The 24287-nt window shown below is 39.0% G+C and overlaps 2 protein-coding genes across 6 annotated transcripts in view; one reads left to right on the top strand and one right to left on the bottom strand.

The window, feature by feature from the left end:
• Positions 1 to 11780, top strand: part of GPR146 (G protein-coupled receptor 146) — a 66884-nt gene extending 55104 nt beyond the window's left edge. Inside the window, exons 3-5 of one of the 5 annotated variants that reach the window (XM_084641804.1) lie at positions 5908 to 6011; positions 8354 to 8456; positions 9517 to 11780. In XM_084641804.1, coding sequence (XP_084497930.1) covers positions 9561 to 10562 — 1002 coding nt within the window. In that variant the 5' untranslated portion in view covers positions 5908 to 6011; positions 8354 to 8456; positions 9517 to 9560 and the 3' untranslated portion in view covers positions 10563 to 11780. Of the gene's footprint in view, positions 1 to 5886; positions 6012 to 8349; positions 8457 to 9516 lie in introns of all 5 variants that reach the window. The other 4 variants (XM_084641805.1, XM_084641803.1, XM_084641806.1 and 1 more) reach the window with 4 other exon arrangements.
• The window catches only part of CHLSN (cholesin), a 191226-nt gene that overhangs the window by 101532 nt on the left and 65407 nt on the right, over positions 1 to 24287 (bottom strand). The window lies entirely within an intron of this gene.

Genomic DNA, 24287 nt, shown 5'->3' with positions numbered 1-24287 from the left:
TTGAATGGATGTATCCAAAGTTTGAACAGATTCGTTCGATGCTTGCAGAATTTACTGGACACCGATGCAATTATTTTTCTGTTTCCCGGTTTAAGCGGATATTTACCAGCACCATGTCCTAAACTAGTTTTTCCTGGGCAATTGCCAACCCTGCTTAGTTCTCAAGATTTTCCAGATTACTGTTTGCTACCACATTGTCAGTTAGTCCCAGAGATAATGCAGTTTAATTGGCAACATGCCCTTTGGCAGTTGTTATTGTGGTTTCCAAACTAATCAATCCTTTTGTCTTTCTCCCTGTAAGCAATCTTCCATTTTACTGAGCTTATCTGAAATGTTCTCGTATTTTAGTTTAAAAGAATGGGGAAGGGCGAGAGGAGGAGAGAGAAACAGACCAAAGAAAGAATAAAAGAGAAAAAAGAAAGTGAATATACCCTCTGATGGGTATTCATTGCTGAATAAAACAAACTGAGATACTTTTCATCATTTTTGGAGTCAGACATGCTGCAGTGTTACAGAGAACACTCAGCAGGAATGCTCATCTTGAAAAACCCTTGTCGTCATTTATAGATTATGGTTTTTCTCTCTACCAAATAGTTATAGGAATGTCTTCACAAGACCCAGTCATGATTGGAGCCTCATTTGCCTGGCCCTGTTCATATATAAACTCCCAGAGAGTTGACAATCTAAATAAGGACAAGGAGGCACAATACAACTGGGGGAGAGGAGACAAATGTCACAGTAACAGAAACAAAAGGTTGCAAATATTAGCTATATATACAATTTGGAAGCTTTACTTTTTTTAATAAAAATAAGTGTCATGGAGTCAATCTCATAATTTACAGCCAGAAGGGAACCACCAGATCACCTAGTTTGACCTTCTGTATATCACAGACCACCAACACCCCCCAGCACCCACACACGAAACACAACAACAGATATTAGACCAATGTATTACAGCCCACAGGAGACTAGACTATTCTCTGCCACAGGACCGAGGTGCACCAGTACCTGAGGACCCCACAATGGCTGGGAAATGATTAAGTGAGATATATCCAGATAAGCCTGGCAAGTGACCTGCACCCTCATGCTGCAAAGGAAGATGAAAAAAGAAAAGAAAACAAAGTAACTGCTAATCTGAATTAGGGGAAAATTCCTTCCCAATTACACATTTGGCTATCAGACACTGAGCATGTGAGCAAGAACCAGCCAAAGAGAATGCTTGGTGCTAGCTCAGAGCCCTGGTCCACCCTGACCAATGTCCCATCTCCAGCGGTTGCCAACCTGATCCTTTAGAGGAAGGAGATTTAAAAACAAACATGCATGCATGATGGGAGAAGTGGGAATCTCTTCCTGACCCCTGCTGGTAGCCAGCTGTAACCTTGAATCATGAACATTTAGGAACATAAAACAAACTGGAAGTGAGCCCCCAGGCTACTGAGTCCTCCCCCCTAACATCACAAGCAACTCCGTCATACAGTCACACTCATAAATTTGTCCAGCTCTCTCTTTAAATTAGTTAAGTTGTTTGCCTCCACAACTCCTACTGGGAGGCTGTTCCAGAACATTACTCCTCTGATGGTTAGAAACATTTTAATTTCCAGCCTGAATTTCTTCATGGCCACTTTATATCCGTTCATTCGTGTGTCAACATTGTCCTTTAGCTTAAACAGCTCTTCACCCTCCCATGGTATTTCTCCCCTCCCCCCAATGTATTTATCGAGAGCAGTCATATCCCCTCTCAGCCTTAATTTTGCTAGACTAAACAAACCAAGCTCTTCCAGTCTCCTCTCGTAGGACAGGCCATCCTATTCTCCTAATCATCCTACTAGCTCTTCTCTGCACCTGTTCCAATTTAATTTTGTCTTTTTTGAACATGACTGACCAAAATTGTACACATTATTCCATATGAGGTCTTACCAGTGAATTGAAGGTGCTCAGCATTTCTCAAGATTGGGCCAAAATAAGTTATGATTGCAGGAGTTGTGGAGAAATTACTCTGTTCCACCTTGTGGCCAACTCTGGCCTTTTCGCTTGTATTTTTGAAACCTATTATTAGATTCAATAGTATTTTGTGAATGAGTCACTTGTTCGATGCTTCTCTCATACTGCACTCAATTCATTACCTTACACCACCAGCCTTATATCATACAAACAATTACAAGTACCTCACCAGTCAAACTGGTCACCAGCTGCACCATTTAATCATAAATTACAGGGTTGGAAGAGGCCTCTTGGGTTACTCAGCCCAACACCCTGCATCAAGCAAGATTCTCCTCTGCACTAATGCTGAAGGCATTTTATCTGTGCTTCTAGGGCAGGGGTCAGCAACCTATGGCACGCCAAACACTGCATGCGAGCCAATTTTTAATGGCACGCTGCTGTCTGCTGGACCCGGGCAGACAGCAGTGTGCCACTAAAAATCCGGCCCGGCCCGGCCCTCTCTTTTCTGCCCCCCGTCCACAGCTCTCTCCTTGCAGGGCAGACAAGCTTCCCCTGCCTCTTCCCTCAGCGTACTGGGTTCCTGCCCCTCCTTCTCTCCCTCCCTGCGGCCATGGCCCTTGCTACGGAGGAGGAGAGGTAAAAGTGGGGGAGAGGTAAAAGCGGAGCCGCAGAGAGCTCTCTGCTCCGGGGCACTTGGGGAAGGGGGTGGAATCAGGGCATAGCCCCTCCAGCCCCCTGCCGTGAGCCGCTCAGGGGCAGGGAGCACCCCCATGACCCCAGCCCTCTGCCCTGACCCCTGCACCCCCTCCCACAACCCCAGCCCTAACTCCGGCGCCCCCCCACACCCCATGCCCTGACTCTTGCACCCCCCACATCCCCACTCCCACCCTGAGCACCAAACGGGAGCTCCTGCACCCCTCGCATCAAATGGGAGCTGCTCAGGTAAGCGCTCCACACCCAAACCTCCTGCACTCCCAGCCCTGTTCTCAGCACACTCCCACCCTCATCTCAGTGCAGAGAGAGGAAGAGAATGGCTAGAACCAGGGAGAAGGTAGGTACCTACTCTATGCGGACAGGGCTGCAACTCCAGACCAGCAGCAGGCTGAGTGGGGCCGGCAGCCAGGACCCTGCCTGGCAGGAGCCAGTGGACGGAACCCCAGACCAACAACGGACTGAGTGGCAGCGGGCTGAGCCGCTCAGCCCACTGCTGGTCTGGGGTCCCGGCCGCCAGCCCCGCTCAGCCCACTGCTGGTCTGGGGTCCTGGCCGCCAGCCCCGCTCAGCCTGCTGCCGGCCTAGGTGAATGGAACCCCAGGCTGGCAGCAGGCTGAGCGGGCCGGCGGCATAAGATCAGCGATTTAATTTCATTTTAAATGAAGCTTCTGAAACATTTTGAAAACCTTGTTTACATATGACAATAGTTTAGTGATACAATATATAGACTTATAGAGAGAGACCTTCTAAAAAATGTTGAAATGTATTACTGGCATACGAAACCTTAAATTAAAGTGAATAAATGAAGACTCGGTACACCACTTCTAAAAGGTTGCCGAACGCTGTTCTAGGGCCTCATTGCCCTTACTGTTACAAAGTGTTTTATCGAGTATAGATATTTCCATATAGTTTTAAGCCATTCCTTCTTATACATCCATTAAACTGTTATTCTGTTAATCCCTATGGCACAAGCATAAAATAAACATTCAAGAGATTCCTGGTTATCAGCTTGGCAATAGTGGCACCCAAGGTAATCACTGCCTTCTCTCCTTCAGGGGTAAAACTTTTATTTTCAAAAGTAAAAGTGACTAGTGCAGCGTTTTCCAACTGTGGGTCATGCCCCCAGGAGAGGTCATGAAAGGGTGCCAGGAAGATCAGGAGACTGTCCCGCTTTGACCAACAAAATGCCATTCCAGTTGAAGCAGCTCCTGTCCCATGTGACTGGCTGAGCTCGGCTCCCTCTCTGGCCCTTGGTGCACAGGAGTTGTGGCGCTTCTCAGGTTTCGCCCAGCCACCCTGAGAGGAGTTGGTTACACCAAATTTGAGTGAGTGGCCACAGAGGAGTGAGTGCAGCACATGCTTGCTCTGCAACTCCCTCCCCTTAGGGACAGCACTCAACCACACCACCACCCTCAGCTCAAAGAAGGGTGCGGCATGAAATGCTTGGGAACCACTGGACTAGTGACTGGTAATGCTGGGGGAAAAGCACCCATAATTATAATCAATAACACTTAGCATTTTCAAAGTGCTATACAAACACTTGATTAACTATCAAGCTAGGGTTACAGTATCAACGCAACACTTCTGACAATTTTTTCCAGTTATCTCAAGCCTGATCTGAAGAAATTCTATACAGCCCAGTAAGGTGCTATGCACCTTCACTCCCATTATACAATATTCTTTTCAATCTCTATAAAGCCAACAGGAGTTTAGAGACCTCCAAATAATGCAGGATCAGGTAAGTAATGTGCAAGAGTCCTAGACCTAAAAGTACATATGATTAATTTACTGGTTAGAGGTGATTGACAGTCAATATTTTAACTTGTGAATATGAGTTATCAAAGCTCATACAGCCTGGTTTACTTAGCTATTTCACACATATATGATAAATCTACAGTTTAAGCAAAAGATTATTTTCTAGACAAAAGGTTAGGAGTTTACACAGCAAAAATTCCAGTGTCTCATGGCTGAAGCGCTTTTTTTTTTTTAAGTTAAATGAAAAATAATCAAACTTTAAAATATCACTGTTTGAAAGCCTGTTTATCTATCTTAGAGAGAATCTATACAGATGAATAAATCCCTCATAACAATAAGGGAAACCAAAGCATTTGAAGCACAGCTATAAAGTGAAGGCAAAAAGTAAAGCAATATTTTGCTTTTGGTTGATACTGTCAATTAAAATGTGCATTGAAAATCAGGTAATAGCTTCTTTTTTGCAGTAAATCCTTCTGTTTTGCTTCATCTGGGAAAAGTATTTTAATTAACTGAGCAGCTTCTATACAAACAAAAGAACAGCTAGAGTAAAAATGAAGTACAAGCTAAATTCCAAACCATAGTTCAGCCAGCACAGTTCAGCTCTCAGAAATGCTCAGTTTTAAGGCAGGTCTGTCTGTCTGTCCATGCATCCATCCATACACAAGTTTGTTTCTCTTACCAACAGAAGGGGAACCAACAAGATTTTACCTCACCCACCTTGTCCGTCCGTACACACACACACACACACACACACACACGAGGCGAATTAAAAGTGCTTTGAGAACATTAATTTTTCCATTTCCTAATCTTTAAAATTAGAATATAAATGCCTGCACAAAATCCATTGCAATATACAGTTATATATTCACTAATATACATTAACATTTCACTACAATGTCTTTTATATATTCAATCTCCAAACTGAAAGTAAATTTTCTGAATTTGTTCTTATTAACTCCTAATACATACTAGTTCTTATGTAAGTAGTAGGGACACTTCTGTATCTTGTAATCTGTATTTAGAAATGCTGTACTATCTGGGATGCATCTCCTACAAAAATAAAACCTTAAACTGAATTTCTCAATTATAGTTTCCAAAGTCAAACACTGCATACATCCTTGAACAATTGTTGCCAAGCCAGTTAAATCTTCCATTTAATGAGAAAGAAGTAGGTTCTTAAACAGGGAGAAAAAATACAAATGCGACTGTCTGCATACCAAACAAACCGGAGTGCTCCAGGAGCCTGTATGCTTTATTAGTAAACCTGAAGCCCTAAAATTTAGCAGTTTAATCCAGCAGTTCACTCCCCTTTGAGCACGGCTTCTCATTTCTTGAAAATGGCTGTAAACAGAGAAAGGGAGGAGCTACAGTAGCTTGCCAAGTGAAGCAGAAACTTTGTGAGTAATTTACTAGAGGAAAAACAAGTGCAGCACACGCACGCACAGAAAATACCACGCTGTATGTGTTCTGCTGATAGGAGATCACAATGTTTTCACAGAGGAACAAGACAGACCTTTTGAGTCTACTTCCTTTCTCTGAAATGTTACTTACCAACTGTGTTTGGACCTTGAAGTACAGAGGAGTGTGCAACATGAACTGAAGGTAAGAGTTTAAAATGTTTTACAACAAAGCTAATGAAATAAAGTTGGGGCCATGAGAAAGTGAAAGACAAGCAGAAATTGAGAAGTAGTGGGTAAGGAGTTTTATAAAATTAGAACTGGGCATTAAATTTAAAATATAATACTAGTGTATAAAAAGGGAAGCTGGAGAGGAGGGCATTTGGGGAAGACAGTCAAAATAAAACATATGGGGGGAACTACAGGATTTACTTATGCATGAGACTTGATCTAAAACTGAACAATAACTGCTTCAGATTTATCAAGTGAGACAACTCAGTTTCAAGCATCCTAAAGACCCAGTCCTACAGTCTTTACTTAGGCAAAACTCCTTTTGAAATGATCAGGAGGTTTGGCTGAATAAGGAATGCAGGATTGGACACTATAGTTGTATATCCAATAGGTACAGTAGTTTCTCATGTGAATAATAAGCATGCTTAAAAACCAGGTGCTTTTGTTTCAAAAAAGTAGTTTCTCTAGTATTGTAGACACCTTTTAACTATATATTTCCCCAGAAAGTATGTTTATAATGGACTTTAGAATCAGTTCATTTCTAATAAGAGTTTTGTAATTTCACAAGAAAATTACTGGACAAAAAAAAATTGCCTACAGTTCCTATGATAGAAGTATGGCATTAAATTTAACTTAATTTAAAGGATATAAACATAATGGTGTTAATCTTTAAACGTTTGCACAACCAAACATTAAATGCAGAGATAAAAATGGCACTCTTTTCAGTATGAGACAATAGAAAGGGAAGTTTTCTGTGTCTGATGTAATTTAGTCTGGGGTAATAACTATTAGCCACTTAGAGTTAGATCCTACAAAATGGATTTCCCTGGGAAAACCCATGTTTATACATCGCTCCCCTGCAGTCAGTGGGGCTCCACATGGGTGCAGGGGTAGACTTGGGTGGATCCATTTGCAGTGTCCAGCTCTCAGTCTGCAAAATTAGTTGAACCAACTCACTGAAAATGTAATGAGTTGACTTGGGGTTACTGTCACCAGCAATTTTTTCAACATATTTAAAATAGTGTACACTTCCTGTACAAGGAACTAGACTGCTTTAGATTTTCAAAGATAATATCACGCTTTAAGAGACAACTTAAACAAACCTAAGATACTGTATACCAATGTAATGCTGTAGTTTATGAACACACTAAAGGAAAAACATGCAATCAGCTAGGAAAATAAAACTACTTTAAAACACTGATGAAGGAAAACTAGGATTAAACAATTATTAAACATTTACCTTGTACTTCCGCTGAGAGAAAAAAAAAGGTTTTCTGAGAAAAGTGAGTTCTTAAAAGTGAGTTAAGAGATTCATTTTCCTAATTGAAAAGATTTTATTTTTGGATTGATTTTTACTGCAAGAGCATGATTGATACAGGTAATTGGAAATACAAACACATACACTAACCAGCAGCAATAGGTATGGGGATTAAACCTTACAGACTCAGAGTCAAATGCTGTGCAACTCCTTTGACACTTCAATTGAATTACACCTGTGAAGCTGAGAGCCAAATGTCGCCCTATTGTGTTTAGAAAACTCATATTGTGTAATTCAATCCAAGGCAGTTCATTCAGTTAAACATGCTGTCTAGTGACATTAATTCAATTGTGAAATCTTTATTACACATTTGATTCATCTTGTCTCCCTTTTATTTCTTTTTATAAAGTGTGCTTATGTGTCCCCACACTCTCTCCCTCTCATACATTAAAAACAAAGAATTTAAACTAATGCTGAGCATCTAACTCTCGCTTTGTGTGTTTGACATATAAGATCACCCCCATGCAGATCAACACTGTGGGACAGATGTCGGCAATCTTTAAACAGAACTCCCCATGTACTTCAGTGGGGAGTTCTGCTTAAAAACAATATAGTACTGTGGGAATACCAGTGCTGATACCACAGCCATGGTTATTTTCATTTTTACAATGTTAGAGGGAGATTATTTCCATACTTTTGCAAACAGAGCTTCCGTTTAGGTTTGTTTTTAGATTAAAACTGGTTTTAGAAGAAAAGTTATCCTTATGTTTATTAAGCATGGAGTAGCTGGACAAACTAGTGTACAGGGACCTTTTTAAAGAGTTTAAAGATCAGGGTTCCTTTTAAAGAGTTCAAGCAATTCAGGAAGAGGAAGGGTATATAATTCTTACCCTTCTGGAACGAAGTGAGACTGTCCTGATACCCGGCTCTTATAACATTACAATTTGTATTTAGTGTCAATGTATACATTTCTTGATTTTATTTGAAGTGCTGACTTCAGTATTTTCTTTATGTTGGAAATAATAAGGACCTTTTTATGTATATTCTGTATGAGTTAGGAAAAGTAGAGACTTGAAAGACATCTCTGAGATGCATGTTTCAAGTTGCTGGACACCAAGCCTCTCTGAACTCCTACATTATACTCACATTAGGCTTATCATGGTAAGCTAACAATCTTTAATTAATATTATGGAAAAGGCATTATGCCCGCCATAATTTATAAGAAATGAATTCATTTTTGAAATATACATTATAAATGTAATATAGTGCAATATTTGACACAATGTGGAAAAGTAGCCATCTCTCTCATTAAACTACAGTTTTCAATGTTAATAATAGGGGCAAAACGCTAACTAAATCATGCGAAATGTGGAAACTGAGAAAGGAATATTTGAAAATGCTATTGCAAAAAAAACTTATATTTTCTGAAATTATCCTCTACGTAAGGAAGGTAACAATTAATAAATTGGGCCCCAATCCTTCAAACACTGAACTACATACATAACTTTACTTACATGTGTAGTCCCACTGAAATCAATGGGTAAAGTATCTAAGTGTTCATAGATTTGACGCCTTTATTTGGAAACAACACTAAAAATACATTTAGTTTTCAAAGTTCTTTGTGGCCTTGGTCCACCTTACTACTGGCCTAATAGCCACCTGCTCCCACCTCCCATTCTGATCTATCTTGGCCTCATGTCTATTCCCTTCTTACCATTCTCTGCTGGGGAAATCACTCTCTTATTTATGCTGACTCCACCATACAGAATTCTACAGTCCATTCTCCATGTCACTTCTACTTTTTTAAAATTAATCTTAAAACCTTCTATTTTTCTCCAGCTTGTTATTGGTTCCCTCCGTAATGTGCTTGTTTATTAAGGGTGCTGTGTAATAGTAGTCAAATGCATTGTACTATATATCTGTTGGAGTTTCTTTTTGAGAGGTATAGCTTATGTGTTAACTTCTCTTGTGTGCCCTATAACAAACTATTCATTATATTAGTATTAAGAATTCAGCACATGTACTAAAATTCCTCAAACATAATTTTGGGCCATAAACAATTTTATTCTAGACTAACAAGAGCCCAGGCATTTTAGCCATTTATAGCGCATAAAATGATCATGTATTGTGTCTGAGATGTTTTCTTCATGCCTGGATTCTATTTTTATTAGAATTTAAAACATGAACAATTTATTTACTTTTGATATTTCTCTCCCTTCAGAAAAGCTGGTAACCAGAAGGGAAGATACAAAAGTTAAGATCACTATGTGGAGCTGTGACGCTTTCAACAGTACCAAGAACAGCGAGAACCAGCATCTCTGCCATGACTTCCATCTGGTTCTTTTCATCTTTTCCCTACTCTACCTCATCATCTGTTTTCCAGTTGGCCTTTGTTACAATGCCCTGCTGGTCCTGGTTAATCTCTGTAACAAAGCAACTATGACAATGCCTGATGTTTACTTTGTCAATATTGGATTTGCTGGCCTCATCATCAGTGCCATGGCACCAATATACCTTCTAGGACCTGCCAATACAAAATGGGCCATCTGGAATTTTAACAATGAAGTTTATATTACATTACTCATTTTATTCAATATTTCATCTTTAGTTATCATGTACTCTACTACATTGCTCAGCCTGGACTACTACATTGAACGTGCTTTACCAAGAACTTATATGTCAAGCGTGTACAACACAAAACATGTCTGTGGGTTCATCTGGGGAGGAGCTATGCTTACAAGTTTTTCATCTCTCTTATTCTACGTCTGCAATCATGTATCCACTAAAATAATTGAATGTTCCAAGATGCAAAACAAAGAAGCAGCAGACGCCATTATGGTTTTTATTGGGTATGTCGTACCAGCTATTGCTGTACTGTATGCATTTGTGTTAATTTTGCGAATACGTAATGAGGCTACACCACTGGACCACGACACTGGAAGATTAGATCCTTCAGTCCACAGGCTTTTGATTGCTACAGTCTGTACACAGTTTACATTATGGACACCCTACTATGTAACTCTTTTGGTAAACACATTTATTAATGCTCAAGGAAAACTTACAGATGAGAATTACATCCGAGTATTACCTTTTATCAAGAGTGTATCAAAACTGTTGGCTTTCTCAAGTAGTTTTGTAATGCCTCTACTCTACCGATATATTAACAAAAACTTTCCCCACAAATTACGACGGCTGCTTAAAAGAATACACTGTGGAAATCAAGGATGTTCTCATGAACGCACAGTAGTACAGCAAGTTATGACGTAGGTATGAAAGAATCTCATGGGGCTCAATTACTGCAGTACTTTGTATACAGTACTCAGTATGTGACAATGTTTTGTTGATTCTTAAAGATCACTTATATGGGAGCACCTAGCAAGGAGACTTGAAAAGAGCTTCCATTATAACTAAATGATTTACAGTTTAAACCTACAGATAGTAAAAATGGTTGCAAAAAAATCTCTTAAGAGTCTGTCTACATGTTATAATACCTGTGTTTTCCAGTATTTTCAATGCACTGAGTCAGTTAAAAAGCATAAGCTTTGTCTTCACAGTTCTAATAATCCTGTTTGAAGAAATCACTAAGGGGTTAAATGAAGCCTTGATTGAATACACAGCACTTTGTTATACAGGAAAAAGAAGTATTTTACTCTCCATATAAAGGAACACAACTGTTTTAATTTTAAAAGTAGAGCTATTCTTGGTGGTGGCAAAGACAGCATCTTTTCAATGGAGATGATCTCTGTTAAAGATCAGACTGTTCAACTATGTTTTAATAGCGAAGTGTTAATTATAAGTTACTTTAGTATTTAATTAATTTGCTTCTTCTCCCTTCCCCAAAGAAGGGAAAAGGAACCTAAAATGCAATTCTAAGAAAGGATATTCTCATGCAGACTTAGCTACATTTTAATATCTTTGACAAATCAAATTTTCCTAGATGTAACAATTAACAAACATGCATTTAAGTCTTCATTGCTCTCTGTGTATCATAAAAACATTTCAATGGTTCAAAAATATTTATTAACTATTTTCAGGGAACAAAGAGACATTTGCCCTGCATATTAAAACGAAGGATACAATGGTTCATGAAGTTAGAGTGAAAGTAAAATGTATATGGTTGAAGAATGTCTGGCTAAGTGTTATGGTCCACAAAAGTTCATGTAACTAGAGTGAATTATTTTAAACAAATAAATATGTTTCTAATGAACATTTTGCATTTTTAAGGGATATGTTTGTGACAGTAATAAACTGAAGTCTCTTTAATCGTGGGACATAGTTAAACTTTTTTGGGGAAAAGCTTTCGATCTAGGTATTTTAAAATGGGCGAGGACCTGGAGCCCTTTTTAAGTCTGATAAGTTACTATTTTCCTGGAACAGAACAATGTGTTGCTTCCTTTAAAATGTGTCAGACTATGAGTAATCTTTCTTAAACTAGGCTTAGTTATCACTATCTTACTTTTTAAGTACCAAAATTCAAGCACTTGAAGTTACAGGAAATGTAAAATGATACAGAATGAAAAGAAAAAAATCTATAGTTTCTAGTATTATTTAAACATACATTTTTAGCATCTAAATTTAACCAGTTGAAATTGCTTTGTTTTACATAAGCAAGAATAATTTGTATTTTATTTAATGTAGAATCAGCCAAGTTATACATAAAAGAAATAAGGAAACTAATCCATAATAGGAGTAATATTTAAAATGGATATTTATTAATTCAAACCAGCACTAGTTATTTGCTAAATATTTAGAAGTGGAACTCCTTGCAGCGTGACTCTAGAATGCACTATATCAATTGAATTTTTTAAATTCACAATACTGATTGCCAAATTTTACAGTTGAGAGAAAAGGAGTACTTGTGGCACCTTAGAGACTAACAAATTTATCTGACCATAAGCTTTCGTGAGCTACAGCTCACTTCATCGGATGCAAGTGGATGCATCCGATGAAGTGAGCTGTAGCTCACGAAAGCTTATGCTCAAATAAATGTGTTAGTCTCTAAGGTGCCACAAGTACTCCTTTTCTTTTTGCGGATACAGACTAACACGGCTGCTACTCTGAAAACAGTTGAGAGAGTATTTGAAAAACAGAGATGCTGCAAACACAAACAGTGGAACCTCACTGACCTGCACGAACAGCGGAGTGCAAATTAGAGAGGTTTGGGGGCTAGAAAATGTTCGGGGAGAGCACCTGATCCAATGGTTAACTATAAGTACTGTCACCTTTGGCACAGATAGCAGAGAAGCCGGAAGATGAACTGGTATTCTTCTAGTGGCTTGTGGGGAACATGACATCATCTACACTGGGCTGTCTCAACACAGTAGCAGAATTCCATTGGTTTAGAAGTTAAATTGCAAAACTAAAATTCCACATTAGTGTGTATTTACAGTTTACCAAAGTGCAGGTTAGCAAGATTCTGCTGCAGAAGAAATTAGGAGAAAAAATAACTTTAAAACCCTTTTAGTTATTAATAGCACCATTTCACCACACTCTTTGTCTCAGGTTTTTTGTCTCTTTCTGTATAGATTACAAACTATATGAATCAGGAAGAGCGAGCTCACAATCCATTTACCACTTCTTTTCCCTCCTCCCCTTCAGGACTATTCCACTCAATCCTCCACACACCTGTCTCTGCTTCTCCTCTCTGGGTAGTAATTTATTCAACTCTCCCATGAACATGTTGATTATCCTCTACTTTTCTTTTACCAAAAAAAAAATAATAAATTATATTTTTAATAATTACTTATTTTAATTAAGACTTTGCCCAAAATAATTTTACTCTTAATTCTCTGTACATTAAACCACTTGAAGGACTATTCAACTCAATCATATTGATCCCTTTCATAGGTTCAATGTGTTGGTTAGTTCACAAATATCTCCCTGATACCAGCTGATGGGAATGAGCCTGATCTTTTCCTGTTACTGTGTATGATTTACATTTCACCTCATTTTGAGCCAATATACCCCTTTCAGCCACATGTTCATTTGTGCTCTTCATATAGCATATGCCTTGCATCTCACTAAATATAATCTACTGTAATAAAAAGAATACTGTAAACAGTCATCCCTCAAATCTCTTTTGACCAACATATTAGACAGCCATTAAATTTTGCACATGTTCAGTATCTGCCTTTATGTTTTCCAGTATTATGGAGCTGCTCAGTGTCATAGCATCAAAAATCTTGCCTTTATTATCAAATTGTTTTTAAATGTAAATAATGAAAGGGTAGAGAGACTTACCATTGATCTCTGCACTACCTCATTAGTAGCTTATTTTTAGGATGGAAACGCCAATTAACAAGCATGAATCTCCTCCTCTAAATAATTTTTGCTATGTTGCCAAGTCTCTTCATGCTCCACTATCTCATCTTCTTGAAACTTATTTCTGAAGTGGAACTCTCTGAAATAATTTCTCTGAAAACATAGGCATAGGGACACAAATGCATCTTTCTTTTTGCCATAGCAACTGCATCTTCTCACAGCTCCAGCTTAATTCAATACGAGATGCCTTTCCCAAGAGCTTGCTGGCTCTGTTCAGTCAAGTGCTACTTGTCCTAAAGAGCCCAGACTAGTTGTCTGAAAAAATGCTTCTAACTTTCTTTGCAGCATTTCTAAAGTCATTAAACTTTATTCCATTAATTTGCTGTAGATCTTTTTTAAACAACAGCACCGTGTTACAGGCACAGAAAAAGATGGAAGCAATTTGGGGAACAAGGTGTGCCAGGACACAAGACTCTTGGTGGCTCTACCCTTGCGGGGAGTAGTTGTGGCAGGGAAGTCTCCCTTGCTTCCAGAGACAGGAGCAGCAACGGACATTCACACACACCCATCTCAAAAGTAGCAAGGGTGGCAGCAGATGTTCCCTCTTCTTTTTAAACAGTGGGGACTAGTACTTAACATAGCATCTAGGATGTATCAGCTTGGGTGGGTGTGTGGATGTGTACACCAGGTCCACTGCACTTTCCGCTTCTGCCGCACACCGTCCTCTGTCAAACTGTTGGTGGTGGGGCTTCCCATAACAATAGGTTTTGGAGTTAACATCACATTGAAATGAATGGAGCACCTCATATCTCTCAGAGCTGTTGTTTCAGGCAGTCTGCAGACTAAGGGATACTTCAGGGCACCAGTTGCACTCAGTTTGTGAAGGCCTAGAGTGCCTGTGCTTTAACCTGGGCCTGTATGGACATTTTTACAAATCATCTGTTTCCTTCTCTACTCTGAGTACTTGTAACAATTGCAGCCTAGCCTTCTTTAATCCCCCTCCCGCCCACAAGTGAACAGATAATAAAACTTCTCTTATACCCATCTAGCAGAATAAACTCTCCTCTTCTTACCAAAAGGAAATCCATTTCCTGAAGGGCAACATTAAACCCAGCATTTCTGTCCTATAAAAGTTGTTGCAGAAGTGCAGTCCAGCATCCAAGGAAACAGAATTTCTAGATGGAAGGAAACTGGCCTTGCGTGGTGTGACTATAGAGTCACACCAGACTGATTACCTCTTTAAAACACACCTCCAGAATGTTATACCTGTCTTAGAGATTTAGCTGCATTGTCAATTTTAATTCTATTTGCTTTCCTTGCACACTTCTAATTTTATGTCCCCACATAATCTTATCCCTAATTTTCACAAACATGCAGCCTCTTCATTTGCAAAGTATAAAATGCCACATTAATTTCTGTCCTTTTCCACTTACATGAAATTCCCTGCTTCACACGACTGATCTTTTATAACCTCTCTTCAGATTATCACTTCTTGTCACTTTTAATGTACTATAAAATTTGATTTTCATGTTTCATTTTGCTCTACTACTCTTTCACGTGGGGCCTCACACTTTATCCGTGGTACCATTCACAGTGTTTTAGCTTCACTAGCTTCTGTTCTGTTGTCTTTTTATGACATTTCAGTTTTATTGGAATGATTTGATATTGTAATTCAAGGCTGTCCAGTACAATGGAAGGGGGGGTGGGGAAAAAGGAAGATCTATTCCGTTTTCTTCAACATACTCTACAAATCTGCAGACTGTTTTAAAGTCCTAGTTTGTGTATGTGTGTGTGCCTGAAGTTAAGTATTTTTGCACATATCCTCAGAAATATTTTAAATATGAGTATATCATCAATTGATTCCCCTCCCCACCCCCTCATTTTTGTTTCTGGATTAGACTGGGTTGTTATTTTCAATAGTGAGCCTGATCTTTTGGTTGCTCCGTAGACACTATGGCATGCAACTGCGGGAAATGCTGAGAAGGCTTACTATATGTGCACGCACTCTCCTTGAATATTAGATCAATAGTGACTTTTTTAAAAATAAACATTGAAGTAAACATTCAAATAGGCAACGACTTTGTACTGGTTATACAAATATAAAAATATATGAGCACATACATTAGGAACTGTACTTGAGAGAAAATTAAATATGGGATAGTGAAAATATAAGGAGTTTTATGAACAAATCCTTGATATGACAAGTTCTCAAAACATGGCAAACACCAGTACATCAAAAGTGGGGCCTTTCCATTTCAATGCCTGAAGGTTTCTGATTGCTTTGTAAATATGAGCCCATCTGTTTTGCATTTGAATTAATATTGGTGAAGTACTGTATATATGCAGGTAAAAGTAGCCTACTGATGTACAAAAATTTGCAAAGAATTTATTAAATTATTTCAAAAATAAGATACAAGTCTATCACCATTTAAATGTAAACCTCTTTCAATGATTAAAGTGTACTGTATAAATTTCTATTTGCATACGCTGTGCATTAGAAAGTCAGCACAAGAAAAGTGACATTATTAACAGTATTATTTTCTCACAGAGTTTAGTATTTTTGAGTTGATTTATGGTTTGTAGCCTCTCTGCTTTCAGAAGAGCCAGTTATGTCAAATCAATAAACTAACAAAATTGTTCACCTCTGCATCTGCTTATGTTATTGCTACAGCTGGTTTTCAGACTGATTTGTGTTGGGTAATTGATAAAATCACTAGCTTCCATACTTTCCATTTGGGAACCAAACTCACTTTTACCATATAAATAAAATAAATTGACTGGAATATGAATATTGTACTTACATTTCAGTGTATAATATAGAGAGAAGTATAAACAAGTCAGTGTATGAAATTTTAGTTTGTACTGACTTTGTTAGTGCTTTTTATGTAGCCAGTTGTAAAATTAGGCAAGTATCTAGTTGAGTTGGTGTACTCTCTGGAAGACCTCCACGTACATGTACCCCTGTACATGTACCCCTGGTTGAGTACCACTACTTTACTAGTCTAAATAAGAGAGCCAGCACTCAATTAACAAATTCATTGAGCAATATATTAAAGGCTGTTTCAGATGATCCATCCTGTGTTCATCTGTTGAACTTTCCATTTCCACTGGTACACAACAAAAAGACAATCAGTGTTCATCATCTTGCTTCATAAACTATAACCCCATTTATTCAAAAGGTTTCATATTAATGAAGATAAACTAGTTTATAAACAATAGGCTAACTGGCCACGAGTTTTGTAGAGGCTGAACTCTGGACCTGATCTCATTTACACTATTGTAAATCAGTAGCAAGTCCACTGAAGTCTTCTGAATTACACTGGTATAAAACTGGTGTATGAGAGATCCGAATCAGCCCTTTTGGATGTACAGTTCCAAGATCCTATTTGCTTTCTGGATGTTAACTCTCACTGATTTCAGGTGAGAGTTACTAGTATTCTGAGGTGGGAGGACAGAATCATGGGAGTTGTTTGTGTCAGAATGCAGTGAAAATATGCCAGGGGACTATATTTAAAAGTCCTGGGGGAAATAAACAAGACTCAGTTAAATGGGGTTGTACTATGTATGTTTACTAAGAAAGAGTGACAGTAGTACAGTGGTTAGGTTTGGAGCCAAATTCTGCTCTCATACCAGTAGAAATCCTGAGTGATGCCACTGACTTGATTGGAATTAAATAATATTGACAACAGTGAAAGGGAGAGCAGAATTAGGGTCTTGAATTCTAGTCTCAGTTCTGAGAAGCCAAGTAATCATTTTTTCCCTCAATCTTATTTAATCTTTTTATTACTGACCTCGGCACAAAAAGTGGGAGTGTGCTAATAAAGTTGCGGATGACACAAAGCTGGGAGGTATTGCCAATTTAGAGAAGGACAGGGATATCCTACAGGAGGATCTTGATGACCTTGTAAACTGGAGTAATAGTAATAGGATGAAATTTAATAGTGAGAAGTGTAAGGTCATGCATTTAGGGATTAATAACAAGAATTTTAGTTATAAGCTAGGGACGCATCAATTAGAAGTAACGGAGGAGGAGAAGGACCTTGGAGTATTGGTTGATCATAGGATGACTATGAGCCGCCAATGTGATATGGCCGTGAAAAAAGCTAATGCGGTCTTGGGATGCATCAGGAGAGGTATTTCCAGTAGGGATAAGGAGGTTTTAGTACCGTTATACAAGGCACTGGTGAGACCTCACCTGGAATACTGTGTGCAGTTCTGGTCTCCCATGTTTAAGAAGGATGAATTCAAACTGGAACAGGTACAGAGAAGGGCTACTAGGATGATCCGAGGAATGGAAAACTTGTCTTATGAAAGGAGACTCAAGGAGCTTGGCTTGTTTAACCTAACTAAAAGAAGGCTGAGGGGAGATATGATTGCTCTCTATAAATATATCAGAGGGATAAATACCGGAGAGGGAGAGGAATTATTTAAGCTCAGTACCAATGTGCACACAAAAACAAATGGATATAAACTGGCCACCAGGAAATTTAGACTAGAAATTAGACGAAGGTTTCTAACCATCAGAGGAGTGAAGTTTTGGAATAGCCTTCCAAGGGAAGCAGTGGGGACAAAAGATCTATCTGGCTTTAAGATTAAATTTGATAAGTTTATGGAGGAGATGGTATGATGGCATAACATGGTTTTGGTAATTAAATATTCATGGTAAATAGGCCCAATGGCCTGTGATGGGATATTAGATGGGGTGGGATCTGAGTTACCCAGGAAAGAATTTTCTGTAGTATCTGGCTGATGAATCTTGCCCTTATGCTCAGGGTTTAGCTGATCACCATATCTGGGGTCGGGAAGCTGTATTTGATACAGGGAGGTAAGGGACACGACCACTTTCTCTCAGATCCGATGGTATCAGTGTGTACTGTCATAATGGAGAGCACCGTTGACAGACTGATCTCCCTCTCAGACATCATCATCAGTAATACCAAACAATTAAAGAAATGATTGTCTGAAATTAAAATAAACAAAGAACAAATGTAGCGTCTGTTTTAATTAGAATAATATCAACTATAATCTATCTGCTCCATTCATTTTGCCATATTAACAACAATATGGTTTTTTTTTTAATTGTCAATTTTCATCTGCAACTGACTGTTTGCATTATACACTACTTGGAATTCTAAATCACTGGCAATCCACAGAGCTTTAATAATTATCACCGAACCTGACAACTGCTAACTACTGCAACTTCTACCTCACCTGCCTCCACTCTACCAAAAATACCATTGCTAACAATTAGTCCTACATGTATCAAGAGAGTTATTCACTTAATCAACATAATACTAAAGTTATGCATCATCCTACACATACAGCTTCTTAGCCAACATCTTTTGAAAATTAAAAGTAATCAGCCCTCTTATATATATAACTAAACAATAAAGTTTGTTCTCTTATTGCAGTCAGATGACTGCATCCTGTGATCGTTAAAGTGAATCATAGTGAGCTGATTTATAGTTTGAGGGAAGACCCAGCTGAGAAGAATGACAATTTCTATCTCCTCCTCTTTCAGTTTCCAATGTCAATGTGATACAACAGTTATGATGACTAATTGTTCATGAAATATAAGGCATCATGCAAATGTATACTGATTATGGTATCTCTGTTCAAAGGTCTTTACCATTATCACAGATGGGCAAGTCAGATTTGTTTGAAATGCAGTATAATCAGTACACATTCAGCACCCAAGAATTGCAGCTATTTATATGGGAAGCAGTGTAGTATAGGGAAATGAACACGGAGTTGGGATTCAATATCGTCTGATATGTAATTGCACTAATTGCACCACTACCACTGACTTATTCTGTGATCTTGGGGAAGTTGCTAACATCTCAGTTACTGAGTTTCTTCTTCCCTCAGGAATGTTATCAGAATTAGTTAATATTTGTATAGCACCTGAAAATATAAAGTACTACTTAAGTGCTTGATATCATCTATCTGAAATCAACTGCACAGTATTAGAAGCGTTATTGCTCTCATAAGATAATTTAATAATAAAACCTAGTATATTCAGTAATTCAAAATACAGGGTATATTTTTGTAATGATTATAAGTTTTAAGAGGGAGTTTTTTAAAACTGCCTTCTTCTCATCCCAAAGCATCTTTACAGACATGAGGAGCAGTACAGCATTACCATTCATTCTTGTCCATACCTATTTCTCCATTAATATCAGCCTGGTCACGTCCACGCACACGATGTCATGCCATCTAGTGGGTGGTCGGCCTCTAGGTCTGTGACAGTGCTTACATTTGCATTATTTTCTTTGGCATCCTATCATCTGTTTGTCTGCTAATGCGTCTCCAACATCGTAATCCTTTCAACTGCGGTCAGTCCCATACCCTGATTTCAGATGCTACTCTCCGAACTTATTCATTTGTCTTAAAATCATTCCACTTTGTATCTGCCATCTTCCGATGAACTCTCATCTCTACTGCCGCCAGCTTTCTGATGTCTGTTTCCTTTAATTTAACCGTGTCTCTAGACCACTGAGTAATACTGTTAGTATACTGATAAATGTTCACTTTGGTACCAAATATAATGTTCTTATCAGTCCACGATCTCATCAACTTCTATGCATCCCTTGCAACTAAAGCACATCTCCTTTTAACCTCATTCTTGATGGAGTCATTGGCACTGATCAAGCTTCCTAGGTACACATGCACATGCAGGCACGATAATGGAGCAGCTGATAGGGGACTCGATTAATAAAGAATTAAAGGAGGGTAATGTAACTAATGCAAATCAACATGGGTTTATGGAAAATAGATCCTGTCAACTGACTTGATATCTCTTTTGACGAGATCAACAAGCTTGGTTGATAAAGGTAATAGTGTTGATATGATATACTTAGACTTCTGTAAGGCATTTCACTTGGTTCAACATATTTTGATTAAAAAACTAGAATATAAAATTAACATGTCACATATTAAATGGATTAAAAACTGGCTAACTGATAGATCTTAAAATGTAATTGTAAATGGAGAATCATCATTGAGCAGGTGTGTGTCCAGCAGGATTCTGCAGGGATTGGCTCTTGGCCTTATGCTATTTAATATTTTTATCCAGGAGTGGGAAGAAAACAAAATTATTGCTGATAAAATTTAGGTGAGTGGTAAACAATGAAGAGAACAGGTCTCTGATTCAAGTGTGATCTGGATTGCTTGGTAAAGTGGGCACAAGCAGACAATATGTGCTTTAATTCAGCTAAATGTAAATGTATATATGTAGGAACAAAGAATGTAGGCCATATTTACAGGATGGGGGTCTCTACCTTGGGAAGCAGTGACTGAAAAAGATCTGGAGCTCATGGTGGATAATCAGCTGAACATGAGGTCCCAGTGTGAAGCTGTGGCCAAAAGAGATAAGGCATTCCTGGGATGTATAAACAGGGGTAACGCTAAGGTTACAGCTGAGTGCAAAAAAAATTTCTAAATTTGCCACTCCAATCTGCAGGGGACGGGGCTGGCTGAGGGGGAGACAGGATCAGGCGACCCTGCTGGAGCGCTCCTGCCAGCAGCAGGGCCAGTGAGTGGAGCAGGGGGACAGGGGCAGGAGAGTGGGTCTCTCTGGAGGATTGGGGGGAGGCTCTGGGCAGTGAAAGGCTCGGGGTTGCTGAGCAGTGGGGGACTTGTGGGGGGTGCTGGGCATCATAGGCCTGGGAACTACAGGTGTGTGAGGGGGTACTGTAGCACCCCCAGGTTTTACTTTGGCCTCTGCTCCTGGCCCCACATCTCGGGTCCTTGCTCCTGGCCCCATGGTGTCCCCCCGCCCAGCCCTGCGCCGCAGGGCTCCAGTCCTGGCCCTGCTCTTGGCATATGGGTCTGTGGGAGGATTGTGCAAGGGTGGGGCGTGGGCAAGGAGGGTGTGTGTATGGGTCTCTGGGCAGGGGAGTTCTGGGAATAGGGAGTTGGTGGGGCATTGGGCAAGAGGTCGGTGTGGTGTGTGATTCGGGTCAGCCTCGAGGGGAAGGGGCTCGCTGGCAGTGCAGGGCTCAGTAGGCCAGTGTGCGTCTGGCACAGTGGTTCTCAACCTGCAGCCCAGAATGGTAAACCAATTTTTTGGTTGAGGAAGAGCTCCCCTTGGATCTCTGCTCCACTTTTCCTTAATTAGCCCTCGGGGGTTTGCAGAGCAACATGAGGCCTATTCCTGCCATCAAAGCATAAGAGCTTGTCTTCACTAGAGTTTTTATCTTAAATTAATCATCAATTAACTCAAGATAGTAACACCTTTATAAAGGGTCTGGACACTCCCTAGGCTTTGCTTTACTAGTTTACTGTTCTGGGGTACACTTTACCAGTAAAGCACAGTCATTTTTAGATGCTTTCTCCACAGAGCTCCAAGTTCTTGAAAGCATCTGAGGATGAACCTAGGAATCAAACCCTTTTGTGGAGTGCCAACTCCAAGACCACTGGACCAAATTACATGCTATAAAAATGTACATACATTTCTGATTTAGGTTAAATATGTAGGTGAAATAAGTGCAAGTGAAGGACACCAAGATTGAGTGCTCTGCAGAATAAAGTCCTGTGTTTATCCCCAGAAGAGATACACAGCAAAGACAGCAGACTTGTATTTTCTTCTCATGGCTCCACCCATGTTCTTTAGTAATAACCAGGAAGAATAATTTCAATGGGTGAAACAGTAACTCAGGCTTCCTGGCCCAATAATAATCTCTGCTAAGACTATCAAAAAGGAAACCCAATTAGCAGAGTTTTTTTAAAATGCAGAAACATGTCCACTGAGCACCACCAATGTATTTGACATAGTGACTGAACCACCACTGGCTGGTAACTTTCAGTCTCTACCACCCTGGGTTGGATTTGAAAGACTGAAAAACTCTTTAGCCCATTACCAAAACCTTGACCCATCTACCCATCTGCTCTCACTTGTGTACTTTCAGAGATCTATTTAAAACAGTTCAAGGCCAAAATATCATGAGCAGAGCCTTCAGGTATAGTGCAAATTGGTGCTGAAACACTTTTTCTAGGTAATTTGTGATTCCAGCTTACTTTCGTTTTTGAAATCCAGAAAATTTGTTCTATGCAGCTTCCCTATATAAAAAGACCAGGCTCTGATTTTCAGTTGGTTTTCTTTAAAGCATGATGAAATGCATCAGATGAGGGGCGCTGTAGAAGCATAGTACTGACCAAACGCAGGACAGTGAAAATTTTAGGTCCTGCACAATCCCTATGCCTCTCGTTACTGCAGATTTTCAGAAGACTACCACAACAAAAATTTTTCCGTTGGGTGTACTGATTTGAGGGAAGATACAGTGATTAACAAATTCTAAGCAGTGAGCTTGTATATGCTGGAATGAGCCAATCCTATTTTTTCCCCATTTATAATTGAAGTTTTAAACACACTATGAAATGCTGTCACTAAGAACACTGGTGCTAAGTCAGACACAAAACACATTAAGGACTCAAAATCCTTCCCTCCCAATACATGGTGGGCATTACACTGGATCTTGGAAAATAAGCTATTGCATGTGCACACGATCTGGCCTTCCAAAACACCAGCACCCTATGAATCAGGAAGCAGGAATGCACCCTAAATGTTAATTTTAAGCAAGGTGATTTTTGTTTGTTGAATTTTTTTTTGCATTTTTTTCCTTTGACTTTTTTCATTGTGTTTTATCATTTAAAATACTGCACTTCTACAAATTTAATTGCAAAGGTTGGCTAATACAAGTAGGATCATTTCAAGAACAGAAAAACATCCAAAAACTGAATGAGAAGCCACTGGATGGCCTCACATACTCAGAAATGCTTGGGGCAACCACTACTGGAATATCTCACTGCGTAGGACAATTTGAACTTTAAAGTCACATGATGAAACCATTGGTTTTCTAAACATGCAACGTATTCAGTTTGAATAACTTAAAACCGAGTTCCTGTTTCCTCTGCAGAACTGTAGGTTTTTGTAGTCTGTGACTGTCTGGGATTTTTAGCTTGATACACAGCAACTAAAGAAGTGACTTTGTTTACGCAGGGAGCAGAGTATATATTTAAAAAGAGTTATTTCCTCCTAACAGTAATTATATTTCATCTCACTATTCACTGTGAAAGCCTCAGCCAGTTGCATCTGTGGAACATTTCTTTGCAGAGGTAAGTGTTTTACCTTGCTTTAAGTATGTAATGTTTTAATCACCACTAAAGGATCAAACTATAAAGTTTTAATTTAAACATTTTATTTTTCCTTCCATCTGTATCATCTGGACCATATAAAGTACAATAAAATACCACCCATCTGCAAAATATTTTCATAAAACTAATGTTTAATTATAAAATTGAATTTTAGACATAAACAGATTTAGAGACTAAGAGAGCATCCAGACCACTTTCTTAATGGTTGGGAATTATCATGCAGTTTTAGATACATAACAGGAAACGTTTTATATAACACAGGAAACACGTCAACGGTACTGATTAAAGTCTATGCAGAGAGTTAGTGCTACTTCATTTACATTCCAGAGAAGTAAAAATGTAAAGTTTCAGTTAGACAGAAACTGATGAACTTTTTAAAATTGAAGCATCTGTCTTTTTGAACATTCAAAATTCCACATAATTTCAAACCTGAAAGATTTGTGTGGAACTTTCAATCATTCCTACTACTCAGAAAATTGTCAGGTGAGAAAAATTTCAGAAGGGTATTTTAGTGTTTCATCATCTTACTGTACAGCAGCTGCAGCCTCTTATAAATAAATTCTGTCCCCATCTTTT

The sequence above is a fragment of the Lepidochelys olivacea genome, assembly GCF_965140295.1.
Source record: "Lepidochelys olivacea isolate rLepOli2 genome assembly, chromosome: 10".
Lineage (NCBI taxonomy): Eukaryota > Metazoa > Chordata > Testudines > Cheloniidae > Lepidochelys > Lepidochelys olivacea.
Note: the sequence above shows the minus strand (reverse complement) of the source record. Positions and strands in the feature narration are given on the sequence as shown.